The sequence below is a fragment of the Ziziphus jujuba genome, chromosome 1 (assembly GCF_031755915.1).
Source record: "Ziziphus jujuba cultivar Dongzao chromosome 1, ASM3175591v1".
Classification (NCBI taxonomy): Eukaryota; Viridiplantae; Streptophyta; class Magnoliopsida; order Rosales; family Rhamnaceae; genus Ziziphus; species Ziziphus jujuba.
This window is the reverse complement of record NC_083379.1, coordinates 32248837-32263704: the sequence shown is the minus strand read 5'-3', so window position 1 is coordinate 32263704 and position 14868 is coordinate 32248837. Positions and strand designations below refer to the sequence as shown.

Here is a 14868-nt window from a genome sequence, read left to right as displayed (position 1 = left end):
GAAAAAACACAAGAAAAAAAAAAGGTTGAATAAAATGCTCAAAGCCCTACACAAGGACAATGGAGAGAAAGAGGGTTTGAGAAACAATATATAATTCATTTCAATTGAAGTCAGGAAATCTTCAAAAATCAATAAAAATTTTGAAGGTGAAGGATGGAAAAATTTTAAAACAAATATTTCCTTTTTCAACAAGTCTACTGAAATTTTAGATTTAGAAAAAACTATAAAAATATCATTATCTTTTCTAATACACCCGACTTTTATAGATTTTTTAAAAAATTTAATTGAATATTTCATAACTTTTATACTTTAAAGGCTTACATTGAATGCTTCGAGAGTTTGCATTGAATACCTTAATATTTTTATAGAGTTTTTAAAAGTTTATATTAAATATATCCAAGTTTTTCAAATTTATAAAAATCTTTAAAGTTTTTTAATTGTTTTTAAACCTTTACTTTTGGCTTGTCAAATAATTTTTTTTATTAAATGTAGTGTTTGGCAAGCCTATATGTTTTGAATTCTCTAATAATATACCCTTTCCATAAGCTAAAATAAGAGAAACAATGAGGGTAGCTTCTCAAATTCTCCTAATAGAATAACTAGAATTTTCAAATTAAAATTACTATTATATCATTATTTTGGTAATAATACATATATATATATATATATATATATATATATATATATATATATCATTATATATATTATTACAATTACATATATCGTCAACTAATAATAACTTTTTTTACCATTTTATATATAATAATATATATACATAAAAAAATAATTATTCATATTTATTTTGATTATCATATCTAATCAAGTAGGTTTTACTCAAATTCTAATTCTTTTCGAGATAATTATTCGCTAAATACTAATCAGATTAGTAGAAAATTTTATTATTGCTTTAGCTGAACTTTTGCTAATTCTTTCTAATTTACAGCAACCTCAAACTAAACGTATTACATGCTTTAAAAATAATCATTAACTTCTATTTAGTTCTTTATATCCATTAAAATAATTTATTTATCAATTTTTATCAGTTTTACTAATTATTATGATTTATAAAATTTTAGCTTTAATAGATAATATTAATCTCTTTTGATAAATTTTAAAAATTTAAAAAATAATAATTTTCTAAAATTATTTAAAATAATAATAAAATTGAATAAATATAAATAAAATTTCCTTAATAATGATGATGATGATACCGATGATGATAATAATGATGAGGATGATAATAATAAGCTTTACTCGAAAACAAAATTTTTTATTTTTTATTTTTATTTTTATTTTTTTGGTTGTCTATACTTACTTTCTTCCTCTCTCAATAGTTACATAAAGTTCGGGTTACATGAAAGCTCACCTTTGGAAGTAAGAACCCGACTTTAAAAAAAAGACAAAAAAAAAAAAAAAAGAATCAGCCAACTTAAAACAAATTGCACTTGGAAAATTCAAAAAAACAAAATACGTTAAATATTTATTGTAATTGTTAGTATATTAAGAAAGAAAAAGGATAAGAGGCTGTCGGCTCCGTTTCTTGATCCAAAAAGAAAAACAAAGGGAAAAGGAAAAAGAAAAAATATGAAAAGTAAGGCACGTGGTTAGAAGGAGATTTGGGAAAGCCGCAAAACGGTCCTAATAGATTTGGATTCACCCAGACATTGATTCAACGACGGAAGCTTCGTCAGCAAAGCTTTTGGCGTGGAAGCCATGCATTGCTGCAAGTCGTTTCGCAATCCCCTTCAATATGGGACCCACGCATTCTCTGCTTTCCTTCCTTTCCAACCTCCCACTCCCTACCCTGCCACCACGTTCCAACTACCACTCCACCACCACGCTGCTACTTAAAATTTTCTTCGTATAAATCATCATTAAATTAGAGATAAGTCATACAACATCTATTTTCTTTTCTTCTTTTAAATCTGGTCATGATAATTGTTACTTTAAAAGGGAAGAGATATATCTCAAATGTATGTGAAACTCGTGCCGTTGAACCAATCTTATTTTATTATAATTTTTTTTTTAATCCATTTTCTTGTTGGGCTATAAGCTATTTTAACCTTTTTTTTGCCTTTTCGATAATATAAGCTCTTTAACCTGGAACTTCTAATACGGTGGCACATTCTTTAACGGAGAGTATTTTTAATAGTTCTGTATATTTATTTTATTCATTTAAAAATTTTTTTACCACATAAGATAAATATATAAAATTTAAAAAAATTATTTTCAATGATTCTGTGTATTAGCTCTGTTAAGTTGATGTGGCAATAAAAAAAATACAAACTATAAAAGATACTGTTTACTTTTGAAATCTCTGATAGATAGATTGAATCAGCATTTTATTTATTTTTATTGACTTTTGTTAAAAGAAAAATAACTACTATGTGGGTTTTTGATTTTTTTTAATTAGATATAATTTTAAAATAAAAAATTACACATTAGCATTCCAAAATATTTTAAACAAAATCCATTGGAGAAAAATTATCTAAAACATCATTTATTAAATAGAAAAAATACTATATAAAACATGAACACTTTTCAAAATTAATGGCACATACATTCCAATAAAAAGAACCATTGGCGATATTTTAAACATGATTTTATTTTATAATGAGATCTGTGTTTGGGTTGAGGAAGGACCCTGGGGCTTAAAAGTTTTTTATGGAAGGATATTTCTATTCCTTATTAATTAATGAAATGTTTATTTCTTTCAACAAACAACAAAAAAAAAAATCCTTAAAACAATGGATTTTATATTGAAATAAAAAAAAAAAACTATATCATAAATAAATTTTAATTAAATTCAAACACTGTACTTGTATTCTGCATGTGCAATTTAGCAATAAAAAAATTCGGCATCTATTATCATTGCTATTTATCATCACAATTTTTTTTTTTTTGGGATAAAAAATTATAATTCATTTTATTTCTAATATGATAAGTATTAATTGATTATATTTAATTTTCTTTTAACTTTTTACATTAAAAATTTAATATTTGAAAATATATATTTTTTATCAGGTAGAAAAAAAAATTGAATAGTCAATTAAAAGATTAAATGGAAATACAAATCCCACGAGAAAAAATTGTATAATAATATGATGGTGCGATATGATTTTTTATTACTTTCATTAATCATGTGCTATACAGGTTTGATAATTTATAATCACGCTCAATGCTACACTTTAAAGTAAAGCATATGATCCCTTCAAAATATTTATTAAATGTTTTATTGTGAGTGATTTGTTGCAATATTTATAGTGATAAATATTTATTTGAGCTATTTGTTGCAATAATTATAGTAATAAATATTTATTCATACAATATTTATATATACAAGTTTTTATGTATATTTCATGGATTATGGTTTTTTATAGTGATAAATAACATTTTTTCTAATAATAATGATACAATATGCTCAAAAAATAATTTTGAATTGGAATACCCCACATTCAATATCAAAGACAAAATATAAAAAGGTCTGAACACTCTGTCTAAGTGAATTAAATATAATACCTGAGTAAATGTTATTACCAAAAAGATATATATTAAAAAAAAGAAAAGAAAAGAAAAAAGTTGAATGAATGTGATTTTTTTTAGTTAGATTACAGGTCATGTTATTAATTTAAATAAAAAAAAAATCGAGGTTGCTGTAAAAATAATATAATTTAAATTCAACTTGTGAACCATGGTTTAAATAAACAAAATGATTATAAAAACAAAAACAAAATGACTGGTTTAGGTAAACAGCATGATTATAAAAGCGTGAGGATGCTTTCCATTGTTATTATTTATATATTTTTCGGGTCATCAAAGGCTCTCGCTGTTTTCATTAAAAGTAAAAAACGGAGGCCTCTCGTTGTCGATTGTCGTTTTCATTATTTGCATGATTGCTTGTGTTTGGATGTGTATTGTTTTTTTTTTTTTTTTTTTTTTCATATATAATTTTATAGGGCATATTGGTATATCATAATTATTGTCTTTTTATAAGGCAAATTGCCTGGTCCTTTTGTTTGTTGCTCTTGCAAGCAAACACGCTCCTAGTGCGAGTCTCATTGGATGAAATGAAGCATCCATTATCTTAAAATTATGTATATATGTGGCATGAAACTGTTCTTTATGAAAAGAGGAGAAACTTCTATTAATTTACAAAACTTGTATACGGTAACAAATATATTTATATATTGGAAAAAAAAAAGTTGTTTTTTATGACAACTATATCCAAATTTATAATTAATTGAAGTGTTGCTATGCATCTTCAAGTTCAACTAGGGTTTTTTTTTTTTTTTAATTATTTTCATTCACCCCAGAAAAATATTTTTTTTGTTTAAAATAATTAGTTGAAGTTTGAGTTCTTTTTTTTTTTTTTTTTTTTTGATGAAAATTGAAGTTTGAGTTCTACAGTTTACCATAGCAGTATATCAATACATTGTAAGTTAGGAATAGTTTTTAGGAATACATTAAAGGGCTTAATATGATGGGTTTTAAAATCAAAAGCTTATATTGTAACATTTGAAACTAGATTGTATAAAAGTACAATTGACCCTAATACTAATTGACGATGGAACTATCTAAAATTTCCTTTTTAAGAAATAGATTTTTTTTTTCTTGACAAGGATTTTTAAAAATTTTTGCTGAATAATCATACTGTCTAACTTTTTTTTTTTTTTTTTTTTTTGGGGCCAAATGTCTAACTATATTTCTAATGTGGCAAAAGATAAAACTATATTTTTTATATGAGTAATTCTAGTTGCACTACTATTTGGACTCTATACAATTTTATTATTTATTTAAAATTACTATTAAAGACATTTGTTAACTAAATCTATTTAAATAATTTTTTTATACAGTTTTATTCTTCTTCTCAAATAATACGTTAATTATATCCATCTATATTATACTCCATTAAAAATTAGAATTGCAGATATAACAATTATTCACAAATTCTTGAAGCTCAAAAATATAAAACAGTAAAATAAATTTAGTTTTTTTTTATTTTTTTTTATATTGAGATGATTGATTTAATTTGGATTTTTTTCTTTTACTATCGCTTATCAACAACCAGGTCGGAACAACACTCTTATATTTGATCCTGGTATATTAAAATTTATTTTTTATTTGAAAGTTTAAAACTGAACATTTTTTAATTGTTTAGAAACGTGCATCTGAACATTATTAAGATGTTTAGCTTTTATCTATCAAACATTGTATGTATATACATATATTAAATACCGTATATTATGAAATATGCCAATTTTTTTTAATCATTGATAATTTATATGTAATTGAATGTAAAAAATATGCAGGATAAAAAATATATAGATAATGGAATTATCTTGGAAAAATGTGATGGAAAAATAATAATAAAACTTTTTGGTATTGAAAAGAGCAATTATCTTGAAAAATGAGATGGTCATGTCAATCCCAATCTCCAATACCCTCCATTGTTCGTTGATTTTTTACTTTCAAATAAATAACCATTTATGTCGTTAAAAAATGAAAAATAAATAAATAAATAAATAAAAATAAACCCTAATTCAAAACAAGAAATAAGAAAGAAGAGAATAAAATATTTTTAGTAAAATTAATTTTTATCGGACTGTATATAGTTATTTTATAATTGTAAAAATAATTCTTATTTGTAAGAGATATATAATTTTAGCATGATATGAATTAGGTATATTTCAGGAATAAATAATAATATTAAGTAATTTTATATTTTTTATACATTTAAGTAGTAGTGTATAAAGAATGGAATTGTAAAAAGTCATTTTGGAATTGTAAAAAGAACTACTCTTTTGATATAACAAGCAAATTTTAGCAAATGTATATAATTATTAAAGATGCTCTTTCTATATAAAAACATATATGCATTTATATATAGGAGGAGGTTACAGTGCGGTTCGTCCGCATGCGAACCCGCACTAAAATTGATGTTTTTTAAAAATAATATCGGTTTTGCTGTATATATGTACACAACAAAATTAATAAAATTTTTTTTAAATATCATTTTTGATACAGATCTGCATATAGATAGACTGTACCTTAGCTTTTCTATACATATATATATATATATATATATATATATATATATATATATATATATATATATATATATCCTTTAGTCTATACTATAAGCGAGAAGGGCTCCCAAGTTTTGGTCATGTTTTACTGTTCAAAATGGTTCCAAAACGAGTACTTTTCGTGCGTTTTGGCTTTTCTTTTCTTTGTTTTTTACTTTTTTTTTTTTTTACAATTTCATTTATCCAAATCTATCCTTTTTTTGTTTCATTTTACAATAGTATGCCAAGGATAAAAACATCGTTAAAAACCTATACATAATAGTTTTCTTTTCTTTGTTTTTTACTTTTTTTTTTTTTTTACAATTTCATTTATCCAAATCTATCCTTTTTTTGTTTCATTTTACAATAGTATGCCAAGGATAAAAACATCGTTAAAAACTTATACATAATAGCCGATGTTTTTACATAAAAAAGTAAGATTTTTTCCTTTTCAACGACTGAATTCCAAAAACCATCGCTAAATTTTTATTTTTTTTTTTATTTTTTTTTTAGTTCTTGCTGCCAAAACGAGAACAAATTGAAGATCTAAGAAGAGAAAAAGAGTCAGCAGTGGACAAATGAAAGAAATGGATAGGATATGATTATTTTCAGGTAAATTATCACATTTAGTTATTTATTTATTTTGATATCTATTTGCAAATATTATGGATTAACGCACGAAAAGTAGTCGTTTTGGAACCATTTTGAACAGTAAAACATGACCAAAACTTGGGAGTCCTTCTCGCTTATAGTATAGACTATAGGATATATGATTTTCAAAGTAAATTAAAAAGAACAAATTTATTAAATAAATTTCTGTTAGTTCGGCCAGACACAATTTAGCTCGGCCAGAAATATTAAATAAATTTCTGTTAAATGGGCTGGACTATTTTGTTAATAAATAATGGATTCGACTTACTCCAACTATTGATTTGCATTAGCCTTTTATCTTTTATCTATTACGTTAATTAAAATCCTTGAATGTTCCATCACATATTTGATCTTCAACAGTTGCCATACTGGTGAGATCCACATTTTATGCTTCTTTTTTTATTTTGCCATACAGGTGTCAGGGGTTGTGGTATGGCATGCATTATGGTTATGATGACTTATAGTATGGTAAGGATAGAGTTGGTGTACTTTATACAAAATTCTAGACTTCATTATTGTACTTCAGAAAAAACTTTGCCTTACCATGTAAGTAAAGATTTTGATTTATAATATTTTAAAGCCTATTTCCTTGGTTTTCAGTATTTAAATGCCATTGGCTTTTTTTCTTTTCTATTTTTTTTGTTTTTTTTGTTTTCAGCTTTTCTCTCCCCCTACTCTCTTTATCAGTGATGACAAAGAACCTGAGGATTGTGTTATTCACTACAAAATTGGTAACTTTAATTTTTTCCATTCCTTTGTCTTATTACTTAATTTCCTCGTGCATTTCAATTCTTTTGTGAGTTCATGAATTTCATTGTCCATGGATCTTTGCATTTTTCATTGCTTTTATGTGCATATACATATGATTTATATTTCAGTTCTTCACCCAATATCACATATTGATATATGAAAAACCAACATGTATTTATGTTGGGGAAAAAAAAAAAACAGAAAAAAAAACAGAAAAAAAAACAGAAAAAAGAAAAAGTAGTAGGAGAGCATGCAATCGCACAAGAGATCGTGATGGTCATTGTTTTTTTTCTCTCAGTCTAAAAAATAAATAAATAGTCAATGACTATGTCATCTATAATTTGGTTTATTTGATTCATAGTGATTTCATTTTATGTTTTTCTAAAATATAATATAGCAAAATGATTAGAGAAGTAAAGCTAATCAAGGATATTCAAGCTCAACAAAGAGGTTGGACAGTAAAAGTGGTGGTTATTGAGAAAGCAATGCCACGAGTTTCTAAATCAAGTCCAAACAAATATCAAAGGTTAATCTTAGCTGATGAAGAAGTAAGTTTGTTTTGATAATATATTTATTTTGTATAATTTGTTTCATATATAACTCAATTTTAAGTCTCTTGTTTTTCTTATACAGGGTAATAAGATCCAGGCCACAATATATGGTGGAGACATCCACATCTTCCGAGACACACTCATAATTGGGAAAAATTATTATATTTCTAATGCTTGGGTTAAAGAAATTGGTGCACAATATCAGATTGTTCAAAATAATTTGCAATGGACTATAAATGGTCGAACCATTGTGGAAGAAGTGACTGGAGATTCAGAGATAATTGTGCCTGCTGTTTACAACTTTGTTCCGTTCTCACGACTACACACTTATATTGATTCTCTATCCCACGTCGGTATGTTTGTCTATATAGTCAATTTGTTCAGCTATATTTTATAACTTTTCATTTATATTTAATTCATCATGTGGACAAATTTCTAATGATCTATAACATTTTAATTAACTTTTGAATTTGTTTATCATAAGATGTGATTGGAATAGCGATTGAAATCAAGCCAAAAAAGGAGATAATCACGAATGATGGCTTAGAGACTGTCCAAGAGATGACTTTGATGAATGATAAGTAAGTACTCCAAAAAAATAAAAATAATTATTAATTATTAAATAAGTTAATAAACATTTTTCTGAATTTTGATTTTAATTTTATGGACAGTATGGATACTGTGATGCTCACCATGTGGAACCAATTTGTGAACAATGAATGTACTCAAATTTTGAATATTATGAATAGAAAACCAATCATAATTGGATGTCGACTTAAAGTTAGCTCATATAATGGTATGTTTCCTTAATGACTACACTACAATTGATGTTATTTTTGAACAATTTTTATGTAATTAAAATAGTCAGCAATTTTCTAAATTAGTTTTTATTAATTCAATTTTTACATGCATATTTGTATTATTTATATCATCATACAGGTATTTCGCTTTCAACCAAATCCTCCAGTTCATTTGTTATTGAACCGGAGATACCACAAGCAGCTGCTTTATCAATTTGGTAAACTAATATTGGAGTTTAAATTTAGAACAATTTTTCTTGTATAAAAAATAAAAATAGCAATAATTAATTTGAGCAATTACAGGTATAATGCTAATGCTGAAAAAGCCATGGACATAATATGTGGAAGGATTGGTCTTGAGACAAAGTCACTGTCTACACTTCCTTCTGCTGAGGACATCATTACCATTAAGATGATAGATAATCAACTTAATACGGTAAATTTCTTGACTATTATTTTGTTTATAATTATTAACAACTATAATATTAAGATATGTTTGTACTTTTCATTATGTAAACAGAGGAGAAGCTTTTGGATCAATGGTCACATCAAAGTGACAAATTTGATTCAACCTTTTTGGTACTTAAGCTGTGAAAAATGCACAAAAGCAACTGGATATGAATTTGAACAGAGGTTTAACTGCTTGTATTGCAGACATGATCAAGTTAAAGCTATGCCAAGGTATGCATACAAATATTTGTTGTTATTATTATTATTATTATTGTTATTATCGTCCAATTATGCAATCATCATTATATGATTGTAACTTACAACTACTGGGTTTTTTTCCCCATTAAAAACACACTAATTAATTATGCATGAAAAATTTATAATCAATGATATTATATTTTTCATCTCATGTGTGAAACATAAGATAAAGCTTTGATCTAAATGAATAGGACAAGAATAAAACAGAAAAAAGATATGATTATACCTTGCACTGATCGATTTGTACATTTGTTGAGCCCCATAGCAATCACCCCATTCTACAACTTTTGCTCATTTGTCAATATGCTGCATTTAAAAGCAAAAACATGCTACATTATGATTGAGGATCGTGCTTGCTAGCCAAAATAACAAGATTTGTTGCAAGAAAAACTCCACTGTCTTTTGAGTATTTTCGGATATTTAGTTGCCATAATAATTGAGATCCACAAAAATTAATAATTGAAATTAATCATCATTATTTGAAACTCAAAAATCAAACTTAAACAGAGATCGTGTTTAAGGATTGCAACACAAAACAAAGAAAAATAACAAAATGAGCCATCTTTTATGTTAAGCATGTTCATTAGGAATTTTTATTTATAGTTTAGTAAGCAAAATATAGAACTCCATAAATTTTTGTTCTCTAAATACTTAGCTTATCTTTGTCATATAGATTATTACTTCATCACCTTTTGTTGTAATCCATTAGGTTAATGCCTCAATCTTTGCCTCTACTCTCTCCACCCAGTGCCACTTCAATTTTGTATAATATGAAATACTTTATTCAATTATTGTATAAGACATTTCATATTATTTATTTTATGATTAATTATAACCTCTAATTGGTAATTCTTCTTTTATTCAGGTGCCGAGTCATTGTTGATTTGATAGATGAGTCTTCATCATTGAATGCTACATTGTTCGGAAATCAAGCTGAAAATTTTCTTGGTTGCACTGCATATGAGTTGATGAATAAATATGATGGGGTAATATAATTCTTTTCATATGTGTTTGTGGAAATGACTGGTTAGTTTTAACTTGTTCTTTGAAAAAACATATATAAATGATGTAAATGCTTATGTGAGTACTAACTGTGAATCTTTCTTTTTTTTAGGATTCTGTTAAAGATATTGAAAAAATTGCCACATTATCCAGTAGTCATAAGCTTCTAATTCAAGTTAAAGCATCTAAACATGAATATCGTGATATTACAAGATGGAAATACACAATCCTTTCTGTTTGTGATACTATTTCAAAAGAAATCAACACATTAACATAAACAGATACTTCAAATGATGCTGAAGTTAGTCAAGTTTTAGAAATTGTTGAAGAGTAAAGTGGAAAATCATTAGGCATAACTGAATTGAGAGGTATGAACATGTTTGATACGTTATATCCTAAGTGAAATTACATGAGCTTTTATTTAATGTTCTAATGCATATATATTGCAACTTTCAAAATCAGATATATCTGGAAGTGTTGACAATGCTAAGATAGAGCAAATGAGCAATGAAGATAAAGTCCTAGCTGATTTGGTTTCAAAGCCTCCTGCAAGAAACAATGCAACAAAGAAACTAAAGCTGATGATTTCCAAAAGTGCAGGTGAGGCAGATCCAATAGCGCTGAATCTTGAAAGTTCTCATTTACAATTTGGTGAAGGGAGTAGGAAGCAGTTTGCCGAGCTTAAAGACAATGCTTAATTCGTTATCATGGGAACCATCTTTTTGTTAATGTGGACATGATAGATTACTATAAGTTCATAAGTAGATTATTATCAGTCTTTTGTGAATTTTGTACATTGCAAGATGTAATAGAAATTGATTTAGGTATAACCTAATACATTTCTATTAAATCTTGCAATTTATCTTAGGAATATAGCAATGATGCTAAGATAGATTCATCTATGACACAAGTATTTTATGACAACTTTTTGTTTAACGAAAGTAAAATAGTAATTATGAGTATTTATGATTGTACTTATATTTCCTATGATCATTTTTTATTTTTTGTGTTTCTTTTAGTTAATATATAAATCCATGAATAAATTAAATTTCATGATAATGGACTAGAATCAAAATAAATTGTTTATGTTTTCATTAGTTTTAAAATTAATTTATTCTCACTAAATATCTAAAACATCTCAATATTGATTGGTGTATAAAAAACAAATAAAATTGAAAGGATGAAGCTAGAATCTATTACGAACAATAATGGTTTTTGCTTTTTCAGATTTTCTGCTTTTCTAGATTTTCTGTTCATCTAAGAGTTGGTGATGCAACCTTGCTGCCTTTATCTAGAAAGTAATTCATTCTCAAAAGGGCGTGTCCATACCTGAAGATAAAAGACATGTTTTAAGTATTCAAGTGGTGGAGGCTGATACATCGGACACCCATACATCGAATATTTTATATCGGACACCCATGTCTCGGACACAACTTAGCTCGGACAGACATCAGTTAGCTCGGCTAGACATAACTTAGTTCGGACAGACATCAGATAGCTCGGCCAAACACAACTTAGCTTGGCCAGACACAACTTAGCTCGGACAGAAATCAGTTAGCTTGGCCAGACACAACTTAGCTCGGCCAGACATCAGTTAGCTCGGCCAGACAAACTTAGCTCGGCCAGACACAACTTAGCTCGGCCAGACACAAGTTAGCTCGGCCAGACACAACTTAGCTCGGACAGACATCAGTTAGCTCGGCCAGACACAACTTAGCTCGGCCAGACACAACTTAGCTCGGACAGACATCAGTTAGCTCGGTCAGACACAACTTAGCTCAGCCAGACACAAGTTAGCTCGGCCAGACACAACTTAGCTCGGACAGACATCAATTAGCTCGGCCAGACACAACTTAGCTCGGACAGACATCAGTTAGCTCGGCCAGACACAACTTAGCTCAGCTAGACACAACTTAGCTCGGCCAGACATCAGTTAGCTCAGCCAGACACAACTTAGCTCGGCCAGACACAACTTAGCTCGGCCAGACATCAGTTAGCTCGGCCAGACACAACTTAGCTCGGCCAGACATCAGTTAGCTCGGCAGACATCAGTTAGCTCGGCCAGACAGACCTTAGCTCGGCCAGACACAACTTAGCTCGGACAGACATCAGTTAGCTCGGCCAGACACAACTTAGCTCGGCCAGACATCAGTTAGCTCGGCCAGACACAACTTAGCTTGGCCAGACATCAGTTAGCTCGGCCAGACATCAGTTAGCTCGGCCAGACACAACTTAGCTCGGCCAGACATAAGTTAGCTCGGCCAAACACAACTTAGCTCGGCCAGACACAACTTAGCTCGGCCAGACACAACTTAGCTCGGCCAGACATAAGTTAGCTCAGCCAGACACAACTTAGCTCAGCCAGACACAACTTAGCTCGGACAGACATAACTTAGCTTGGCCAGACATCAGTTAGCTCGGCCAGACACAACTTAGCTCGGCCAGACATAAGTTAGCTCGGCCAGACACAACTTAGCTCGGACAGACACAACTTAGCTCAGCCAGACACAACTTAGCTCGGACAGACATCAGTTAGTTCGGCCAGACACAACTTAGCTCTGCCAGACATCAGTTAGCTCGGCCAGACACAACTTAGCTCGGATAGACATCAGTTATCTCGGCCAAACACAACTTAGCTCGGATAGACACAACTTAGCTCGGCCAGACACAATTTAGCTCGGACAGACATCAGTTAGTTCGGCCAGACACAACTTAGCTCGGCCAGACACAACTTAGCTTGGACAGACATCAGTTAGTTTTGATCCAATATGTATCAAAAAATAAATGTAAAATGAAGAAATAATTTATGTTTTGATGTGTATATAAATATGTGCATACAATATATATATATGATTTTCAAAGTAAATTAAAAAAAATAAATATTTTTGTTGAATATTTTATCATATGTGAGATGCAGTAAATTTTTTCACTTTAAATATTAAATAAATTTCTGTTAAATGGACTGGACTTTTTTGTTAATAAATAATGGATTGGACTTACTCCAACTATTGCTTTGCATTAGCCTTTTATCTTTTATCTATTACGTTAATTAAAATCCTTGAATGTTCCATCACATATTTGATATTCAACAGTTGCCATACTATCCACATTTTATGCTTCTTTTTTTATTTTGCCATACAGGTGTCAGGGGTTGTGGTGTGGCATGCATTATGGTTATGATGACTTACAGTATGGTGAGGATAGAGTTGGTGTATTTTATACAAAATTCTGGACTTCATTATTGTACTTCAGAAAGGACTTTGACTTACCATGTAAGTAAAGATTTTAATTTATAATATTTTAAAACCTATTTCCTTGGTTTTCAGTATTTAAATGCCATTGGCTTTTTTTCTTTTCTATTTTTTTTTTGTTTTCAGCTTTTCTCTCCCCCTACTCTCTTTATCAGTGACGACAAAGAACCTGAGGATTGTGTTATTCAGGTATTTATACATTTGGCCTCACTTTTTAGGTGTTTTTTTTTTTAAATAAAGAATTAGCAAGTGTGGTTTTCTTTAAATAAAAAATAGAAAATTTTTTTTCTTTGCTGATGTCTCTGTAAACATTTTGTTTTTTAGGTGTTCGTTGTTGCTATAGCTTAAATTTGGCCTCACTTTTGTTTATTAGAGAGTTTGGTAAGCTTGTATATATTTTCAGTTCTAATTTATCATTGATAGGTGAGAGTATGGAAAAACAAAAACAAGATCAACAAAAATATGATAGTATGTCAAATGCTAAAAGAGAAGAAAAAAATAAAAAATGAAGAGAGAAAAGGCTATTACGTAATGAATTACTAAACATAAATGTTAGACGAGATCGTTTATTTTTGAAAACTTCATTTGTTGAATGTCACAGTAATAACATTGGAAATACATCTGAAGTAATGATAGGTGTTGATGAAGGAAGAAGAAAAGAAGATAATTTAGGAATAGAAAACACCTATTCTAAAAAGAGCAAGACAAATGGTATGCATATAAAAGATAATGATAATTTAGTAATAGTTAATAAGAAGGAAGAACAATTAAGAAAAAGAAGAGAAAGATATGCAAAAAAATCGAAAGGGAAAAAAAAACTAATTAATAAGCAACAAACCAAAGAAGGAAATGCACATAATGAAGTGTTAAAAATTATATATTTAGGATCTTCATCAAATCAGGTTGGTATTAATGATGCAGAAAATTTACCCATTGGATATGTAACTAAGAGTGGCATAGTTAATGCACATTTGAAAAATCAAATTGAAAATGAGTCATTAATATCTAATAAAGGAACAAGTGTTTGTAAGAAAAGAAAGCAACGAAAAAACATTTTGAAAGAAATAGTTAGTAGTGTGCATGTTCTATC

General features: G+C 28.4%; 1 protein-coding gene across 1 annotated transcript; it reads left to right on the top strand.

The window, feature by feature from the left end:
* Positions 1 to 7852: 7852 nt before the first annotated feature.
* Positions 7853 to 10887, top strand: LOC107431252 (replication protein A 70 kDa DNA-binding subunit B-like). Its single transcript, XM_060813802.1, has 8 exons — positions 7853 to 8014; positions 8100 to 8370; positions 8502 to 8598; positions 8689 to 8813; positions 8957 to 9035; positions 9121 to 9253; positions 9338 to 9498; positions 10391 to 10887. The coding sequence occupies exons 1-8, from the start codon at positions 7868 to 7870 to the stop codon at positions 10518 to 10520; spliced, it is 1143 nt and encodes a 380-aa protein (XP_060669785.1). The 5' UTR covers positions 7853 to 7867; the 3' UTR covers positions 10521 to 10887.
* Positions 10888 to 14868: the final 3981 nt, after the last annotated feature.